Here is a 20,732-nt window from a genome sequence, read left to right as displayed (position 1 = left end):
TAGAAATGCTAATAAGTTACAGTGTTTTGCTTTCATCTGCTTTGTGCGCTGGATCAGTACAGACACCCCTCCCCGAATAAATGTAGCCGATATCCTCTTTTTACGATGACTTCTATAGAACCTTTGCACGTGTGATATTTTCATAAATTTGTAGACATTCTTTCCCACGGTATTAAATAGAGTTCCAACGAAATTTTTTTCCCACGAAATAAATTTCGTTCTCAAAAATGTTATCCGTTTCCTCAAAATAAACATTGTATCTATAGGGACACACATTTCGATAAAATTAAAATAGAACTCTTTAAATTTGTTATATTCACTGATTGCAAAGAATTCAATATCTATATATGTATATATTATAGATAATTGCCATATAGAAACATGAAAAAAGTCGTGCTGATGATTTACGGCCTTAAATCGCCTATTTCTAACATTTGATTCAACCAATTAAGCCAAACACAAATAAAACCAGAGTAAACTGATCTTTTTATGTTTTATAAGTAATTTCAATGTAAAATTTTAAAAAAAAGAAAACATTTATTTGGTCATATCATTTCCACATACTGTAAAGAAGATGGGTGAATAAAGCGTGTACTATGCCTATGCGAGGATTAATAAGACACTGCAAAATTAGAATGTCAACAAATCTGATAATTTCTTTCTAAATTATTGAAAACAATGTATATTTATCATAACATCGAATTATAACCCTTAAGTTAAATATGTTAAATTCTTGGAATAGGTTGAAACCTCCAAAAGGTGTTATTTTTAGAACTTCAATGCATTTTCTTTTAGATCTATAGAGTGGGTCTGAGCTCCATATTTTTGTCATAGTCTACGTAAGGTTTAAATTGTATACCTACAATTAAGGGTTTTAGCAAAATAATACAGTCCGTAAACTCGTGGTTGAAGTAGCATTTGAATGAAACGGCCCAGTGGTTAGAGCACCAAACAATAGAGAGCTATGGTTTTTAGCTCACCGACACGAAGTAGGGGAGAGCTTATGCTATAACCCCGGCGTCGGCGTCCAGACCTGGTTAAGGTTTTATTTGCAGGTCCTGTATCTCTGTTATTACTTGGCCTATCTTCACAAAACTTGCATAGATGATGCATCTGGACCTACTTATGGACTTGATAGACGGATGCTGAATCTGGACTATGAATTTAAGATGCTGGAGGAGGTTAGGGTTTTTGGCGCAGGTGCCCTTTGATAGCCATTTCTTAGTTACCACTGGTCATAACTTCACAAAACTTGCATTCTATCTTATAATACTGATGCACCTGACAGGCTTGAATGCTGAATTTGAGCTATAATATATTACTATATCACATGATATTGTATCATGAGATATGATATTGTATCAAATCATATTGTATCATATATGACACAATATTATATGTATCATATATGATACATATATGTATTATATATGTATCATATATGATACATATAATATTGTGTCATATATGATACAATATCATACTATACTATATCATACAATATGATATCGTATGTTACAATTTTGTGATGTATTATGTAATATGATATTGTATCATATAATAACATATTGTATCATATATTATATACTATATAGTATATATATGATATTTTATTTTGTTATACTTTCATGTTAAATACTGAAATCTGATTGGTTAAGACGCAGTTAATAATATTTACTATTACCCTCAGCGTTAGCAACGCACTTGGCAACGGGTAACATTAAAAAATGTTACATGCGCGAAAATTATGCGCGTACGGTTCGCTGTAGATTTCACGTTATTCCTATATAAAAGCAGTAAAATTTTCTTAAAAATTTTAAAAGAGACATTCAGTATAACAAAATGAATAGTGCCTGTTTGGGAGGATAACAGTTGAAATTGACACCCCTCGAAAACCATTGTCAACCTCCGCTTCGCGTCGGTTGACAATGGTTTTCTCGGGGTGTCAATTTCAACTGTTACCCTCCCAAACAGGCACTATTTATTATAATGTGATCAAAAACTAATTATATGATACAATATTATATCTTGATAAATGTCATATTGTATAGTATAATAGGATGCAAGATCATTTATATTTTAAATTATTGTATTGATTAACACTGTATCTTACAATACCGTATGAAATCATCTTATGATAACAAACCAATATTTAATTATGATATTGTGTCAAAACAGTATCCATGAATATCCAAGATCATTAACTATGATTTTCATATAACATGATAAAGGTGATGCTTCATAAAGATGATGCCTTGTCTCGGTGAGCTTTTTAATTTGTGATTACCTATGTTTAGGTTGTGGGATCGATACCACCAAAATTTTTGAATTTTTTTTTGTTATTTACATTTTTCAGTGTTTTGCCTGTGATAACACTACGTAACGATTTTGCACTAAACAGTTCGAAAACATCAAATGCCGTATAATTGGGACGCCAGCTAGGTTTGCTTATTTATGTTTTAACATTTAATCATACAATGGCTGAAAATTATATAAATATAAGTAATATGGAATCACTCTTTGAATATTATGAGGTGATAATTTCGGTCGGGCGTGATCAAATCTATCACAAAGCCCGAATGGCTTTATTGGATTTGATCACGCCCCGACCGAAATTATCTCGGTCGGGCTTGATCAAATCTATCATAAGGGCTTTATTGGATTTGATCACGCCCCGACCGAAATCATCACCTCATAATACTCAAAGAATGCTTCCTTAATTCTTATCGTTTGTCAAAATATTCAAAACTTAATATATAGTTAGAAATTGTCCTTTTTGTAAACTTGTATTATAACACTATCAAGTATATTCAGTTGGAAAAAAATTAAATTTGAAATTGTTTTTTACGGCTGAATAAAATGGGCATTTGTGCTATCATATCCTCCCATCTTCTTCGTATCGGAAGTAAATGCAAATCACATAGTATGTAGGGTCATAGATACAGATTAATGTATGAAGTTGTAGGAGGACCATCTTTATACTGATGAAATATATTAAAAATGGTGAAAAAACCCAAAACAAAACACGCAGTACTTCTTGAACCCATTTAAAGAACGATTTTTTTGCGGCCATAAATTTACAAAAGATATCTCGAGCAGATGTCCTATAGAAGCCACCGTAGCTTGGCGATTGTAACTATACATGTTTATGGTTACATATATCTACTGTATAATCAATGATCCTTAACGACGAAATAAAATGAATTACATGTAAATAAACAAAACTTGAAATTCCAGACGATGGGACGGCAAATCATTTGATACAAACACATTTTGTATATTTATATTTCCTTTTCTATTATTTACGGAATAAGGAATCATTTTTTGAGTTTTATGAGGTGATAATTTGAATAAGGAATCATTCTTCGAGCATTATGAGTTTTGTGCATATATTAACCATAAGCAGACACCGTTTCACTGGATCGCAAAAATTCAGTCTTGTCAGTTTGGAGTCGTATCAATTAAGATACATTTTCTTAATAGAGGAAAAATACATAAAAATATATATATACACCGTACAATATTATTACCGGTATGTTTCGACATTATACGTATGATATTTTATTACCAGTTGCAGAACTTCAGCATCTATTTATGCACCAATTCTGTGGTTATTTATGGAGAGAAAAAATTCTCCTTGACTGTTCTATCCCAATTATATACAAAAACAAGGGAAAAAGTTTTCTTTAATTTTATTCTTAAACAACATTGGATTCCTATTGCTGTCTGGTGAAGTTTGAATGATTCTGTAATAACACACACAATAACAATAAGATCAAATGTACAGCATCTCTGGTGATCTGATGTGATGACATTATAGAACTCTGGGAGTCTACCATCTATACAGATATGTAACTACACACCACAGTAGCCATTCATACATACATACACACTAAAACACTGGCCAATGTCCATCACAGTATCTGTATACAATACACACTTTAAAAGCAAGAAATGTAGTATTATTTGGTGTTGGATTATGTCCATGTATTTTTGCCATAAACATAATTTTTCTTGAACTGATACTCTCAATAAATCAATAAAAATTAATTTCCTTGCATGTACTTTTTGGGGTCAATTTGTGAGTAAACCAGGACTTAAATTCCTCGTTAGTTTATCAAACCTAGATGTATACATACAAACATTGACGATTTTGCATAATACAGTAAAAACCATTCGCCTCTTCAATGACAAAATCCTGTTATTTGGTTGCAGTTATGTATACAATTTGGTCTGGTTAATTGATATGAATAATATGAATACTTGTAATGCCTCAGAAGAAAAATAATCATAATATACAAAGTAAAAACAGAAAAATACAGGTTGGATAATGTGATGTCTTCAAATTTGTGAGAAGAGATTCCATAAGCATAATTTCATACAACAAAATTAATACCATGTGATGATTTAAGTTAGTAACACTAACAATATTCTCTCCTTTCAAGAACTGCATCAAACTTTTGAGTCCATAAAATACTTCAAATACTGAAAATAAAACATAAGTAAAAAGGAACCCAATCCTATTATGTATTTAAGAAACTTTTATTTGTAGCAGTTGATAGTCTTTCCCCTATAAATTGGCAAATCACCACTAGCTGCATTTTAACATGAAAAGTATGAATATACTGTGTTTTTTGGCATAAAAACTATTAACAAGGAAACAAAACTATGCATCATGCTTCTAAGTACAGCAGTTTTCCCACGATTTCCTCTTTTTTCATAGATGGATATGAAAATAACCTCTTATACCCAACATATTACATGTAATAAAATCATGATTAAGGCGACAACTAACAGGCCAGAAATTTTAATCACAATACCAGAGGGTTAAAATAAAATCTCTTTGGATAATCCATCGTATTTTTTGTATGTGCTGAGAAATTGAGTTGTTTTCAATTACATACAATAAATGCTAGAATCAAGACTAGACTGACAAAAAATACGAAATGAATGCTCAAAATGGAAATTGTCCTTCTTGAGTATACTGGTATAAAACCTCCAAAATCAACTATTGACTCAGAAGATCAGTGTAAAAAATGAAAAGAATATGAAAACAAATTAAAAATTCTTTCAAGAACTCTTTGGTCAGTCTTGGAAAAAAAAGTAAAAAGTAATACACTTGTATTCAGCACAATCAAAATCATCTCTCTGAATGTTTTGGCAAACTGTTATTGGAATAATACAAAGAGGATAACATATAATGCTACCTTAGAATGCACTAATAAAATAATTAAAAATATACAATCGCTGCATTTCGAAAAACTCCAGAATTCAGAGCCATAACAAACCAACAAATGAAATATTTACCTTTGTGCCCTTAAATTTGTGTTAGATAAAAAATATATGCCCAACCAGAAACAATCATTTTGATAACAATGTTAACTGTTTACAAAAAGCTTACATTCATGACAGAATCAACCCCCAACTCATTAATTGTTTTAGAGTTTATCTAATTTCATAACTTGGATAAGTGGGATAATTTTGAATTAACCTTTCCATTACCTCATGGTTTGATACATGTTAACACAATAAAACAATGTAACTGATGTGTTATGATTTAAACAGTTAAAACAATAAAACTTTCATCCTTATGTACTCACAATGGAAGATAGAGCATACCACTGAAACAGATTATTTTCTAAAAATTCATGAAAATAATTTACACAATGAAGAAATGCAATGAGAAGTCTGAAGGCTTCTTTCACAGTATCTTTTCAGTTATGAATACTTTTACAGTGTTGCACTATGAAATGTATCACACCCTCCAGTCTCTCTCTCTCCACTACTCATATTCAAGCACTAGATATACAATGTACATTGTGATCTCCTAAATATACACCTAATGATATCCTGGATATCTCTAAAAACTATCACCTATTACTTAGATATCTTTATTTACCCTACACATTGCACTGATATTTTTTTGGTCATGCAGCCATCAAGAATACTTGAAGGTTTTCTGAGATCTTCATTCAAATCATCTGCTTTTCTTTTCTCTCTTTCCCTCTCTAATATGGCACTCGCATGAAATTGCTGTCAACTGACATTTCAGTTTTTCTAAGTAACCATGCCAAAAAAGCTTTAGCCAAGAGACTGAGCTACCTCTTCTTCTATGTAGATGAGAGTTAGTGCAAACAAAGCAAACAACTCTGATATAAAGTGCAATACTTGTCATCTATATACAAACTCGTTCGGAGCTTATTCAAGAATTTACAGATTGAATCTTTTGCACTATAATCTTAGTACTTTTTCAACGTATAAACAGTGTATAAAACATCACGACTACATGTCAATAAATATAGGTAAAACGTAACAAGTATATAAGGTTAACAATTCATCCACAAAACTGTTGGATATGACTTGCTGCAGGGTTTCAGGGTCGTGATAATCTCGTTGACTCAACCAACCTGAAAGTAATCGGTGAATGTCTTATTCAATGCAACACAGTCCTACACATTATCCAACTTCTTTTTCTTACAAACTTCAAAAAATCTTATGACTGATGACGTGTTTCACAAAACAATTTCACCTTATGCCCAACTCTATAAATCAATACTCATTAACAATAAACAGATCAGCTACAAAATGTTTCAATTCATAACCATTAAAATATACTTCTGGCTAATGGAACATGTATATTTTGGAATAAATATTTTGGTAGAAAAATTGAAGTTCAGGATCAATTTAAGAGACTGAAAAGATTGATGACTGTTGCAAGTTCTTTTGTTCATTTTCGTACATTTCACATTGATATTCTATTATACCTGTTGGGATTGGATGAGGGTCCCGGACCACTGAAGGAACCAGTCAGACTGCTCTGTGATGCCCGGCTACTCAGTGAACCACTGTGATATGACTGTAAACTGCTCATGGAGCCCCTGCGAAAATCAAATAAAGACAGACATGCAATGGGAATGTTGAAATTTCTTCACGGGGTCATGTATATCAAATCTGAGGTAAACAGAAAATGATTCATGCACACTACTAACTTCACAAAAGGACAATTATTTCTTAGAAAATATATTTTAAACAAAGAAAATAATACCTTGTACATACACTGTTTTGAACACATTTTTGCGAAACATAACAAGACACAACAATATCCACATTTACAGAGAAACTGCCAAGCAAAACACAATCTTTTTTTATGAAGCGACTATAATTGATCTTTCGAAAATGATTTCAATCCCGCAATGAATGTCTGACCAAAATCTACATACCTGAAAGCTTCCGACCGCAGCAATTCTGTGTGATACATGACTTTAGATTTATGAGGAGCGAGGGTAAAATCAAAGGAAGTCTTGGCTGAGTCAAAGTACTTCCATTGTAAAATGTAACTTCCCGATTCACTGACAACATGAGATCCCTGAAAAATAATTTATTGGTATTATGTCTCTACTAAACAATATGAAATACAACATACATAAAAGGTAAATGATGCTCCATTCAATTAACCTGGCATAATAAAAATCACCAATATTGTACAATATTGTACAAGTCAATGATTCAAACATTATCACAAGTCAAATAGTTTAAACAAAATTAACTGCAAACAATAGTTAAACTGCTACAATTCTATTTCGCTATCAACCAGTGATAAACTACCGGTACTAATTTTTCCAATGTCGCCTATGTTGATAATATACATTTTAATCAATAACGACTTACAGTAGATGACTAGCGGAAATTCAAAGCAAGAAATCTTTGCAGCAATTAAGGAATCAAGATTTGTCTAAACTTAACCCAAATAGGAATATTTTTGATTGTTTGTAAATACCTGTACACTATCCCCGTCTCTACAAATAAGGGGTCGTTCCACAATACTCAGATCTGGGCCAACCTGCATGTTTTTGTCAATGTACTGCACAGACCCTATCCCACCAGTGGCCGCACTGACGTGATGTTGGTGGACTGGATCCGCCGATATCGACCGCTTACAGCGCAACACAGTGAAGGTGACATCACCTTTCAGAATGTCAAAGTCCCAGGTTATCACAGAACCTCTCTGAGGTACTTGAATCATGACCTGTGTAGAATAAACAAGCAGAATCAAAGTACTGGTATGCACATAGATTACACTCCCATTTCGTTTACTCATTAGTGTTGCAAATTAGCTTGGTTCCTGAATGGGTTACGATAAGTACGGAACATTATTTTTGCCTATTATTTCTACCTTAACTTAAACATTTGATAATGCCAGTTGTTCAATAAACAGGCAAAAGGCTCGTAAACATAAAAACTATGTTATGTTTTACATAGATCTTACACAGAGTGTTGATTTCTTACCTCATGGGGAAAGTCCTTGACTACATGACTAGTGTTATAACAGCTGTCTACACTGAGTGGGGGGCCCTCTGGAGACTTGTCCTGATACTCTTCTTTGTACAGGGACTTAGGAACCAAACCACCATCCGGAACATCACACTAAATTAAAATCAAGCAAAGTTTACTCTCATAATACAAGTTACAAGTACACCTTTAAAAAAAAGGAATGCAATATTTTAGGAGAATTTTTTTTTTAAAAGAATCATATCTTAGTAACATAAACTCACATAGCAGTGGCCTCCTAAAAAGTCTGGAATATATTTTTCATCAATAAAATCTCTAAGTCCACCTGGCTCTTGATAATCATTTCCTCCATAAAACATGAATTTTTGACGAGTATTTTCATCAATGAAAGGGCTTATAAGGGTCCATAAAACGGGAAACACTCGGGGAGCCCTGACAATTAAGAGTCTTCCCATGGTTTCTGGGTAATTAGCCTCCACCACCTCAATGATACGGAGAAGGGCCCGGATTCCGGGCCTCCATAAATGTCTCATACTGAGACCCTCTAGGTCAACTATGCATGTGCAGGCACTGCAAGCAGAAAATTTAATTGTCAAAAATAAGATTGAGAAAATTTGAAATGTGCTTTGTTAAATGAATAAAATTAAAAATACCAGTACCCTGTATACTTAATTCATCTTATATTATAAAAAAAGAAAATACAATGTAGAAAGAGATAAATGTCGTCCATAGAACAAAAATTGATAGTTTTTTTTATAGATATGTACAACTTAGATCCATTTACACTAAATGTACTGGAAACTGTGGGAATCTTTTTTAATAATTTAAAAATATTTTCCCATTCTAACCATATAACATCAATACGTGTATTGCAAATACATACATGTACTGATGCACACTGTAAACATATTGCATTTATAAATCATAGCTTAAAGTATATATATTGTTGAAAACTAAGAGACAAAAAGATATTTTGTACACATAGCATTATTAGAAATTTTTCATCTTATAAAGAGAAAGCTTTATGTTTGAAGGAATGCATCAATTCCATACTATTATAAAGTTTTTGTTAGCAACCAAAAAAATATATACTATTGTAAGAGAAGCTTATACTTTTCAAAAGTTTATATAAAAAAAATTATGGCAATCATATTTTTTTGTTGGTACAGAGATTGCATCAACAATTAAGGAAAATATCTTTAAAAAGTTCAGAAAAATGTCACAACTTTCCCAAGTTCAGGAAGTGTTTGAAGAGTGACTGATAAAACAGATATGGGTATCAAAATATATATAGCCCATACCGCATAGACCTGAATCATTGAAACAACATAGGTAATAACTTTTCCATATTGATTATTTCATAAAGAGATAACTGTGCATGAGGCATACATGTAAAGAGATAAATATGTAATATACATGTATTCATTTTGCTCTGACAATAAATTTTAGTGTTATATTGTGTCTCCAACAAAACCAAAAATGAACACATAGAAATGATTTCTTCCAAGTGAACAGCTAATCTTACCCTGAACATAGAAGTCTTCAAAGAAAATTCATTCAACTAAAATGACATTCTGCGTGAATTAATTTCTTCTTTTAAGCATTTATCCAATTGTGCATCTACACCATTTCTTCATTGCAGTTAAAAGATGTACATGATCAAAGGAAAACTAATGTTTTGTTATGTTTGAATTCAAAAAAGCTGTATAAAACATCAAAAATACACAAAGACTATAGAAAATCAAAACCCTTCCAGAAAAAAAAGAACCCTACAGGAAATCCATGCTCTCGCAATTAACCACAGCTTCCTTTATCTAATGCTGTGCAGTCTCACAAAGCAAAACTGAAAACTCAAAAGCACAACAAAATCTAATCTCACTTTGTCAAAACTGAGCAATATTATTGGTATTGCTAACTTTACAAGTAATATTTTCATACCCTTTCGGTTTCTAAATAAGAACTATCTAACGTTAACAAAGATGGGGAATATTTATCAACATGGGGTCAGTGTTTCTAACCAGTAGTAACTCTAGTTGCCCTTTGCTAGAGGAATTTGAGGTCTCAACTTGAGATGACTGACTTCATTGGATGAAAACAAACAGCACAAACAGGTCTCTTTCTTGTCAACCAACAAAGTAACCAACCAACCAACTAACCAACCAATCAACCAATCAACCAAAAAACTAACCAACAAACAAACCAACCAACCAATTAACACTTATTCTCTACATTCAAATCTACGCAGGATAAAAAAGTAAAGGTACATGTTCATATATTTGTGTATTCTCAATATATAAGTACATTCTTGTTACTTTCCAGCATTATTACTACTTATAATCCATACAAGTATGTATCAATATTGCAATATATATTTTACACATAAACTTGCAGTGATAATTGGCATCTGCTGCAATAAAAATTATATTGTGGTGATTGCAATAAGCCAAATAAATCATTAATGTACTTTACAGAATACAGTTACTTATTTTTTTAACTGCACCCCTTATGACTGCAAAGAAATTCTGTTTAGTTGAAGTATATACTGGTATGTCCCTTCAAAGCAACAAAATCAATCATAAATGCCTATCTTTTCTCCCAACGTTGATAGGTCTCACTAAAAATTCAACACCCTCTATCTCAAGCTTTCTACAGTACAACAGGAAATTCACACAGACCTAAATTGTTAAGACTTAAAAGCTCTAGGAAATGGGATATATATTACTAAGGTGCTTGACCTGCTCAACATTTGCATTCTATTTCATCAGAAGAAACAAAATCCACCATCATCATAGCTAGGTATCCTCTTTAATAATTGTAATGACTGGTGAATAACATATAAACAGTTAAGATCTATAGAAGCTGCGATAAAGGTCTCCGAGTCAGTCAGTTAGAGTTGAATACATTAAACACTGTTACATCACTCTTAGTTACCTTGGAAACAAACCATCATGTGACCTGTTTGAAAAAATCCAGCACAAATTTATACTAGAAACACCATAGCATTTATAACATTTTTTTGGCAAAGTGCATCAACATTCAAGCAATGTAAAAATGCAAGAGATAAAAGTAAAACAAAGTAGCATAAAGGGGGACACAACTCAAAGCAAATATTAACAGTGTCATTCTGTTGACCTGTTCAATTCTGACCTTACCTGACAGGGTAACCCCTGGACTTGGTGGCCTCATCTGCTCTCCTCAGCCCCTCCTCATTGACGTAAAGAACCTAAACAATTGACAAAGAAGATAAATCCACTTATGACAATCAACAAATTGATAAATCTAGAACCTAACCAACTGACAAAGAAGATTAATCCAATTATAAGAATCAACTAAAAGATACTGTAAATCAAATGAAAACAAAAAAATTAACAAGACAAGAAATCCTTTTACAAGAATCAGTCAACTTGGTAAATTACTTCCTCTTGTGTTTAACTCCCTGTGTACTAAACTGTTAACTTGATTCCATAAAATCTACCATGGTCTGTTGTTTTCAGGAAGTTATTAAACTAGATAGAACTGACTTACATGCTTTAAGATGGCCTCTTCTCCCACTGATCTCATCAGTCCCTTTACATCCATCTGACCCAATTTTAGCACATAGAGGGGCCTCCCATCTACAAAGTACAGCAGAAAACATTTACAGTAATTGCTTTATGAAAAGTAATTACGTCATAAAAAGTTTAAGACATTTTCATTTTCCCTGTTACTTCATTGACACATATTGAGGGATTTTTTGCAAAAGAGGACAATTTTCATTTTTTAGACAGCTTATTTTCTAAAATATATATATGACTCCCTCTTGACTCACACAAATAATAACACATTACTTTTAATCCCATTTTTTTCAAATAACAGTTGTATGTACTAGCAAATGAACCAATAAAACCAAGCTATGCCCCATGTAATATTCTAGAAATTAAACATACTTGCAAAGACATATTTTAGGCTTATTCAATGTTTTGTGTATTTACCTTTATCTGAGTAATGCCAGCCACCACTGTAGTACTGCAGTAGGACCTCACTGTTATGTGTATTTACCTTTATCTGAGTAATGCCAACCACCTCTGTAGTACTGCAGTAGGACCTCACTGTTATGTGTATTTACCTTTATCTGAGTAATGCCAGCCGCCGCTGTAGTACTGCAGTAGGACCTCACTGTTATGTGTATTTACCTTTATCTGAGTAATGCCAGCCACCGCTGTAGTACTGCAGTAGAACCTCACTGTTATGTGTATTTACCTTTATCTGAGTAATGCCAACCACCGCTGTAGTACTGCAGTAGAACCTCACTGTTATGTGTATTTACCTTTATCTGAGTAATGCCAGCCGCCGCTGTAGTACTGCAGTAGGACCTCACTAGGTGTGTAGGTCTCCAGCAGCTTATCAATACTGTGTAGCTTCCTCCAGGCCAGAGAATGGACCAGCATCTCCCTGGCTTTCTCCACACTGAACTCTCGCGCTCTCAGGAACCGTAGTATATGAGCATCTTTAGGTATCTAAATGTAAGGCCAATCTTTTGTTATTTTTTTTTTATTCATAAAATATTACCAACTGAAAACATTTTGTTTCACATTGTTGCCCAATTGCAATAATTTTGGTAGTTAACTTTTTTCTATAAAGGCAAATTATGTAAATATGTCAATTTCACTGCACACCATTAAAGAACACTTAGTGTGAAGTATGAAACATATTTATAGGGCAAAGGAGAGAGAATAATGACTAAGTGTATAATACTGACCTTTCCTTTGTGAGTTTTCTGTAACCACTGCTGTAGTTGAACTAGGGCACTCTCCTGAACCAAGGACAGATTCCCCAAGTATCTCTCAATGTACACATCCTCCAACTTATCTGGCGACGAAGGTCCTAGAATAATAATGAAAAGCTCAACATAGCGTTTCTTCTTTACTAAAATGTCACATTTTAATCTGTAACAGATGACTTAATTAATTTGTAATGAATTAATTCAAACAATCAGTTTCTATTAGTTAAGAGAAAACAATTTCAAGACATAACACCGACGAGACAGTAAATAAATCTTCACATGTACATGAAATTTTAATCTTTTGACCTATATGTTTGAAGTGTAATATAAATCATCTTTGCAGACCATTGTCATGATCAATTTATTTTAAAGTAAAACAATGGTACACAGGATAATTGTTTTGAAATGGTCTTGCCAGCTAATATTGTTCCAATAGACACAAAACAAGTTGATTATACAACTGCAGTATATCTATACCGTCTGAGACGGGTGACTTGATGGTGGCTGCTGAAGCTCCCAGCACTAGACTGGACACGCTGCTACGACTGTGCTGACTCCCAGAGCTGTTGGTGCGACTTCGGAGTCCACTGTCTTGAGAAGGAGTGTCCTCGGAACTTGGAATCTCAATTCCTTTGGACTTGTGGCCCTCTGGTGGCTGCCAGCGTGGAATGGTTGACACTCCCTCGCTGATCAACTCATTGATGTAATACTCTATCACTTCCTTGCCCTTTTGGGTGAGAACAAAAATAATTATGAATTTTTTTTCCTACTGTTATTCAGAAATAGATGATGAAATCTAAACCCATTATACAACTATTGATTATTTGATACTTTTAACTTTAAAATCAATAGAAAGCCCAAACATTATATGATCCTTTATGGCCATTTCAAAAGGGTTGCAAAAAATAGACCCTTGGTCATAGCATGCCATTATACTTCCAATGTTTATTAAAAAAAGCCAGCATGGGACTTTGTTGGAATACCCAATATTCTGAAATATTCCTCCCACCCCCACTTACCAAAAATGTCACAGTCTGTTAACTGTGATAATTCTGAATATAATTAACCTTCTCCTTACCATAAATCTTCAAATGATTGTAAATAACTCATGAAATCTGTTTATAAAATTCTTGATTGTCCATTCATTCCATTATAATATGCATGTTGTAGGTGCATGTGTTTACAGTGAAATAATATACATTTCATATGAGTTGTTCACTAGCTTCATTAACATACCATGCAGAACATACGATAATAGTAAGATCATAAACCTAAAATAAACGCCATGAATATTTCAGAGAGTGATAATTGAGATACCAATTGTTATAATCATACTATAGATTAGCAATTTTCAAAGCCTTTGTCTACATTCTGTAAATGTGAATACATCAATAAAAGATGCAGCTAGTTAGCTTGCCATGCATCCTGATTTCCATAGATCATCGCACATATTTCCCTCCAGCAACAAGCACTAACAATATTAGTTGCACTTGGCCGTTCTACAGGCAAGAAATGGTAATAGGGAAGAAGCAGAATTTTTTTTGTGTTTTTCTGAAACTAAGCACAGCTAAATGCATTTTACCTTTTTAATATTTGCAGCATATTGCTTCATGGCAATTTTTTCCACCATGTTTTCAAAGTTGAAGAAAGACTTTATATCCAGACTGGCACTCTGTTCGAAACATGTCCAGTCCGAATTCTCCGGATGTACCTGAAAAAAAACAACACCAAACCCATCAAAATTAAATACAACAAAAAATGTTTACTTATAGAGTCATAATTAAGTACATATAAATAATTCTGCATAACCATTGTTTATTTGCCAATAATTAGGAAATTATGAATATAAAACAAAAACCATTCACTTATTATACATAAACTGCTGTTATTTTTAGAAAAATTCACTTTGTGATGTTGTATCTGTAATGTTGTTAAATATGGATCAGGGAAGAGAATTCTTGGCAAGTCCAATGAGCCGGAGTCAAAAGGAAGGAGTTTGGGAGGAAGGGGGTTATCTTAAAGTATTAAATGATATGAAATTTTTGCGACAACACTTACAGAAGTGAAAAGGATGAACGTCACATTTCCTAATATTAACCAATCTTATTCAACTGTTACTGTATGCAGGGAAATATTCACGCTTGTTTTATTTTTTGCCCCTTAAGGCTTTTTGTCCTCGTTGTTAGTAGACTAATTTAAGACTTTGTGAATTCCAATTTCTTAATTCATCTATCTCTTTGACACTTCTGTTTCTGGGCAAATTCAAAACTGGGCAAAACCGTTTGCAAGTGTAGAAGGGTGAAAATAACACAGAGTGAAAATTACCATGGATACAGTAATATTTAATTACCATGGATACAGTAATATTTATTTAAAACTTTTTGAGTATCAAACATCTGTGTTTTTATTATTTCTTTTTCTTTAATTTAACTTAAAGGTTAAAACAAAACGATCTACATAAAAGAATCCAATTTTAATCCCACAGCCCCTTCTAAGTATTTTGTGTTTAGGTTGCATATTTCTTCAGAAAAATGTGACTAAAATATGAACTAAAAATCATTAATCCCTTGAGCAGGTGTTGCTAATTACTGAGTAACATGCAGCCTCACTCTATCATATGGATGGTAAGAATGCTTTTAGATGCTACAGCAACCATTCATCTTTACATTGATCTACTCTACTGTATATTACACCATATTTTAACCCATGGTATTTTAGGAGGAAAAAATAATAAAAAATAAATAAATAAACAATTCAGCAACTCAGGCTACTAGTACAAAGAGAACTTGTGACGATACATCATTTTATAGGCACAATACGGAGTCTGCCAAGTTCTTTCCATGATACTTAGAACACCACATGATTTCTATTATCTTGACTATGGATTACTTATAGATTTTTTTCCCCTGTCTCCAACCCTAGCTGATACTGATTACGTACTGAGTAGAAGCAGCTCTCCTTAATGATGACCCTGTTAGCAAAGCTCTCGTTGTGGGCATCTATCCGCAGAGTACGGTTACGTCGGTCCAAGGCATTCACTTGGCGGAACACAACATGATCGACTCCTGCTATCTGTACAAATACAACACAAAACATGGACATTACTAATTGGAGGCAACTAGCTACAGAGTTTTAAATGAGCCCTATCCATTTTAAAAAATAAAGTTTGTCCTGATTGTTTTCAGTAATGGTATTACTTACGTGAGCAACATATTCTGAATAATGCTTTCAGCTAGCATCAGTGAAACTAGCTTTCAGAGCATGCTTAATGAGCTGTTCATTTCAAAATTTAAAGTTATTATTAGGTTACTTTAAAGTTTGTACTAATTGTTTTCAACAATAGCATTATAAATGTAACAATGTGCAACATATTTTGAATCATATGCTTGAGCTAACATCATTGAATCTACAGGGAAACTTTCCAGCAAGGCTATCAGTTTTGATGATTTAGCCCTGTAAAATCTCTTCTTTCTTTTATGTGGTTTGAGCAAATGTCCTGCAGCTTTTGACAATGTATCATCTTAGGGACATGCTAACTGGAGTATCAAACTCTTAAAATTTTGTGATAAACAAACTGAAGATTGAATACTTTTAATATATAATGGCTTAAAAGATGAATACTGATCTTATCTAAAAACCAGCACATTCAGGAATATAGCTGCATTGTCAAACATTTCTCTGTGAAAATAATACAAACCCTTCAGGCTTGAAAATTTAAAGATTGGCATTAAAATCAGGGTTTGACTAAATGCTTATATTATGATAAACTTTACATTGTAAAAAAAATTGATACAAGTAACGAAAACATCAACTTAATGATACAGACATTGGGCTCAACATCACTTGTGTATCATATAGTTGAAGCACTTGAGCCACGGTATGCTAATCCTAATTCCCATGTCCCAAATCTATCAGATTAAATAGTCGCACAGAACAAACATTTAAGAAATTAACATGAACTTGTCAATTGTCTCAAGTATTGCATACAAGCTCTACACAATAATTGTGAATCATCAGACAGGGCCACCTACGATAAATTGTTTGCTTTTTTCTAAATACTGTAAATTCCTAATTAAACGCAAGGAATTAATATCCGCGTAAAATCACGAGAAGCATCCTTTGCAGATTTTAAAATCTTGCCATTCTTTTCTGAGAGTTGAAAACTATAAGAAATAAAGAGAAAAGTTCAACGCTCGTGATTTTACATTCTCGCAATTTGATACAAACCATTGGGATCGTGGAATTAAGTTCTCGCGAAATATAAGGAATTTACAGTAGTAAAGAAACAATTACTCCAATCAAAGGTATTTTCATCCACATTCTGACCAATGTTAAATTTTGAAGAAAAAAAAAACAGCATGCAACTTCATATTTCGTTGAATTATAAAGGTTTAAAATTCAAGTGAAATGGAGGGACATTTTTTACTGGGGATATAAACATTGATGACAGTACATCCATTCTCAGACAAAATTAGATCACTCTTTCGAAATTTGTAGAATTTACACTATTTAGTCAAAATATGCATTTGAAATGTTCTTGTGAAGGGAAAAATCTGAGACAGTCCATGGCCCAATGTTGTGACTAAATAGGTCGCATAATAAATCAAAGTACTGAAGTATTGACGGGAGTTGATTTTATCAATTATTATTTATTTTAGAATCAACGATAATGTTATTTTGCATGGCAAGTGGTTTCTTCTATGTATTTGATTTACGCACATTTTTTATAATATGAATACTCGGACTCTTCCGAAAAGAAATTCGAGAAACCCCATATGAATCATGTCGTGTAATTTTTAAAGATACTATTAATTACATCAACGTACGTATCAGTAATCGAAATATTTCTGAAAATTTGTATGGATCCAAGCAATACTGAACTCTAGCTTCGTTCAACCAGACAAGCAAATTAAGAGACTCTATGCTTGTCCAAGATTTACGGAAACCACCGATCGTCTTGTTGAACGATACTATAGTAAACTCTAGCGTAGGAATACATACCACTACAAAAAATGTCTACATTGTTTCCTACCATTTAAAATCTGACTATTTTCAAAGTATCAATAAATAAGTTTCCTCGAAAAACAATGCTTCAGAATTCATTACAGCGAATTTATTTATTATTTCCGAGAACTAAGTCTTGTCAGCGGTGATGATTTGTGCTTAGGTCCAAACACTGTTTCACTTTCGGTTTGCCAGAGTAACTGCATAGGAGAGTTGATTAAAATCAACTCCCAATAAAAACTTTTTAAACAATACACTTCTTTTATTATTTTCTACAGTATATTTAATGTCAGAGAGAAAATATGCAGATATATTTATGCTACATAATCTTTTACTACTAGCGACCTGAATTTGAAAATGGCGAGTTAAATTCAAAATAGGTTGCCATTTTGCGACTTTTAAATCCAAAAGTCTACTTTGAGCCCTGATAGTCTTGAACTCATGAAGCTCAACCAATGCTGCTTTGCCGCTATACATGTACAACATAATTGCGGAAAAGTTTGGTTTTTTCCTGTTGTATAATTCAAATGAAAATATATTCAAAATCGACATGACTTATTCCTCCTTAATCATGTTAATAGTTTCTTTACTACACCTAAATAATATTTTTTTCCCTACCTTCAGACCTAAAGTGAGACAGGGCAAATACCTGCTATACAACTTTTAAAAGGTTGCCTTAAAATGACTGGATTTCATATGTAGCCTTTATTTCACGATTTCAAATTTCATAGGTAATAAATGGTTAAATGGTTAATTACTATATATCTTGAGTTGAAAAAAAACCTGTAGATTACAGACAATTCATGATGCATATAATTTGTTCCAACAAATCACAAAAGTTTTACAGTCATATATATGTAGATTGTCCATTCATTGTTGACGCTGTCTCATGTGAAGCTGTGAGGGGTATGGGCTTGAAAGTACATAGGTACAGCTCTAACAATCTTATTTGTTAAAGTAAGAGGGTCTATTCAGTTCAAGGTCTAGTTAATCACAATGACAAAAAATGTCTGGAGGGCAAAATGATGATTCAAATAGAGATGTCCAAATCTGACAAGAGCACCTCTATTTAATGGTGAACTTCACACAGTGACTGACCTTCTTCAGGATATACGGAGCATCCACGTTAAGACGACACCTCCTGTCTACGACATGGTCTGCACCGTCTTCACTTTTTGTCTCCGATATAATATCACTCCCGAGAAAAACAGGTATCATTTTACATGTCGGAAAACGCTTCTCATATGCCTAAAAAAAACCATACCCAAATAAATAACTGAATCAATTACAAACAACATGGTATATAAGTTTTGTTTCATTCTGAATGTAGTTTCTTGCATTTTTGCATAATAAATGATAACAAAGTCAAAATGTGAATCTACTTTGTAATATTGTGCAGTGTGATATGTGCATTATTTATCCTTTCCTTTGCTAATGACAGGTTAAAATAAATTGAAATTCCTCTGTAGTGGAATGTTCAACTATATGTGGCCCCCATCCTATGGCTCGCTCATTCACTACTGTACGATGTGTCAACTGATAAGTACTCCACCGTGAAAATGGTGAATCGTCTATATCAGCTGTTTATGTAGTGCATTAAGAGAAATTATTTAAAATCGGAAAGAAAAATATACTGAGGTTGATTGTTGCACATTACAAATATCTAGAAAATCACGATGTCATATGACAACACTGTCAAAGCATGATCGATATCCTATCAACATGATCAATATAACGGTAAGCACAAAATGTCAACAAATAAAAACGTATGCCCATATCAGAGAGAAAAACAGAACAAAACTTACCGCCATCACAAGCTCAAAGGGATATTTGTACACCCTTACGGGTGACTGGTACTTTTGTACCATTTTGAGCCTGTGTTATAATTTCGTTGAATTTTCTGCCCCTTTCATTACACCGTTTCACACTAAACTGATTGACATCCGGAAGTAAACGAAGGAAATGTAGTCCCTTATATTATCCTTAACAATCTTCTTATTCACATGCATGGATATTTACAACTTTTAGTTTGAATTAACAAAAACAATGGAGTTTTCAAATTTACACTATAATGCAATCAAGAACAATATATGAAATTGAATCAGTTTTCTAAGTCTGTGCGTGATGAAATTCATCCGCGGCATGACACAGTTTTTACCCGCAAGGATTTAAAAGATACACGATATATCTAAATACAAAACATTTACTGAAGTGTAGCGTAATTACTTTATGATTAATTGTTTGATTGATCTTTGGAAAATACTGAGTAACAAGAAGTTGCAAGATCAGATTGAACTCAACATATCCAATTTAATAAATGAGTTTTTAACATACCAATTTTTATGGTCTATTTGATTCTACAGACCTATATAATATTGTTCAGAGGCATAAAATAACTTACTATTGATGCCTCTGACCTAATTTAAATTTAGCACACAATGTCATTGCACTTTTCTCAGATTCAAAAACACATGCAATGTCATTATAGCAGTTGTTTGGCCTATGGCTTTAACAAGGAATCTGGGAGCCAGTAAAGCTAGATGGGAAAAAAATTCATATAACGATATAGTTTTGATTATCATAATCTTGTCTTTGAACATAAATATAGATTACACATCATAGGAATCATTAAAGTTATGCTATTTATCCCTTGAATAAAAATAATTGTGTACTATTT

At 32.9% G+C, this 20,732-nt stretch overlaps 1 protein-coding gene across 2 annotated transcripts; it reads right to left on the bottom strand.

Annotated features, from left to right (window-relative positions):
• Positions 1–3,675: 3,675 nt before the first annotated feature.
• On the bottom strand, positions 3,676–20,015 carry LOC128166115 (SEC14-like protein 1). Of its 2 annotated transcripts, XM_052831059.1 has the most exons (16): positions 19,861–20,015; positions 19,154–19,303; positions 15,992–16,123; positions 14,634–14,762; positions 13,529–13,778; positions 13,028–13,152; positions 12,596–12,785; positions 11,815–11,903; positions 11,442–11,512; positions 11,221–11,244; positions 8,553–8,859; positions 8,287–8,424; positions 7,778–8,026; positions 7,221–7,366; positions 6,765–6,878; positions 3,676–6,407 (listed from the first exon to the last, which is right to left on the bottom strand). In XM_052831059.1, exons 1-16 carry the CDS (start codon positions 19,921–19,923, stop codon positions 6,374–6,376), a joined length of 2,211 nt encoding a protein of 736 aa, XP_052687019.1. In that variant the 5' UTR covers positions 19,924–20,015; the 3' UTR covers positions 3,676–6,373. The 2 variants fall into 2 exon arrangements, with proteins under 2 accessions (XP_052687019.1, XP_052687020.1); XM_052831060.1 differs by lacking the exon at positions 11,221–11,244.
• Between the last annotated feature and the right edge of the window lie 717 nt (positions 20,016–20,732).

This window comes from Crassostrea angulata, chromosome 10 (assembly GCF_025612915.1).
Source record: "Crassostrea angulata isolate pt1a10 chromosome 10, ASM2561291v2, whole genome shotgun sequence".
In the NCBI taxonomy this organism is placed as follows: Eukaryota; Metazoa; Mollusca; class Bivalvia; order Ostreida; family Ostreidae; genus Magallana; species Magallana angulata.
This window is presented reverse-complemented; position numbering and strand designations above follow the sequence as displayed.

What these genes read in the sequence shown, in the direction of transcription:
- LOC128166115 (XM_052831059.1), bottom strand. Translation starts at nt 19,923, where the DNA reads ATGGTACAAAAGTACCAGTCACCCGTAAGGGTGTACAAATATCCCTTT. An exon ending in AGAAAACTCACAAAGGAAAG is followed by an intron (nt 12,786 to 13,027) that starts GTCAGTATTATA and finishes CCTTACATTTAG; the next exon opens with ATACCTAAAGATGCTCATAT. An exon ending in CTGGCATTACTCAGATAAAG is followed by an intron (nt 11,904 to 12,595) that starts GTAAATACACAT and finishes TGTACTTTGTAG; the next exon opens with ATGGGAGGCCCCTCTATGTG.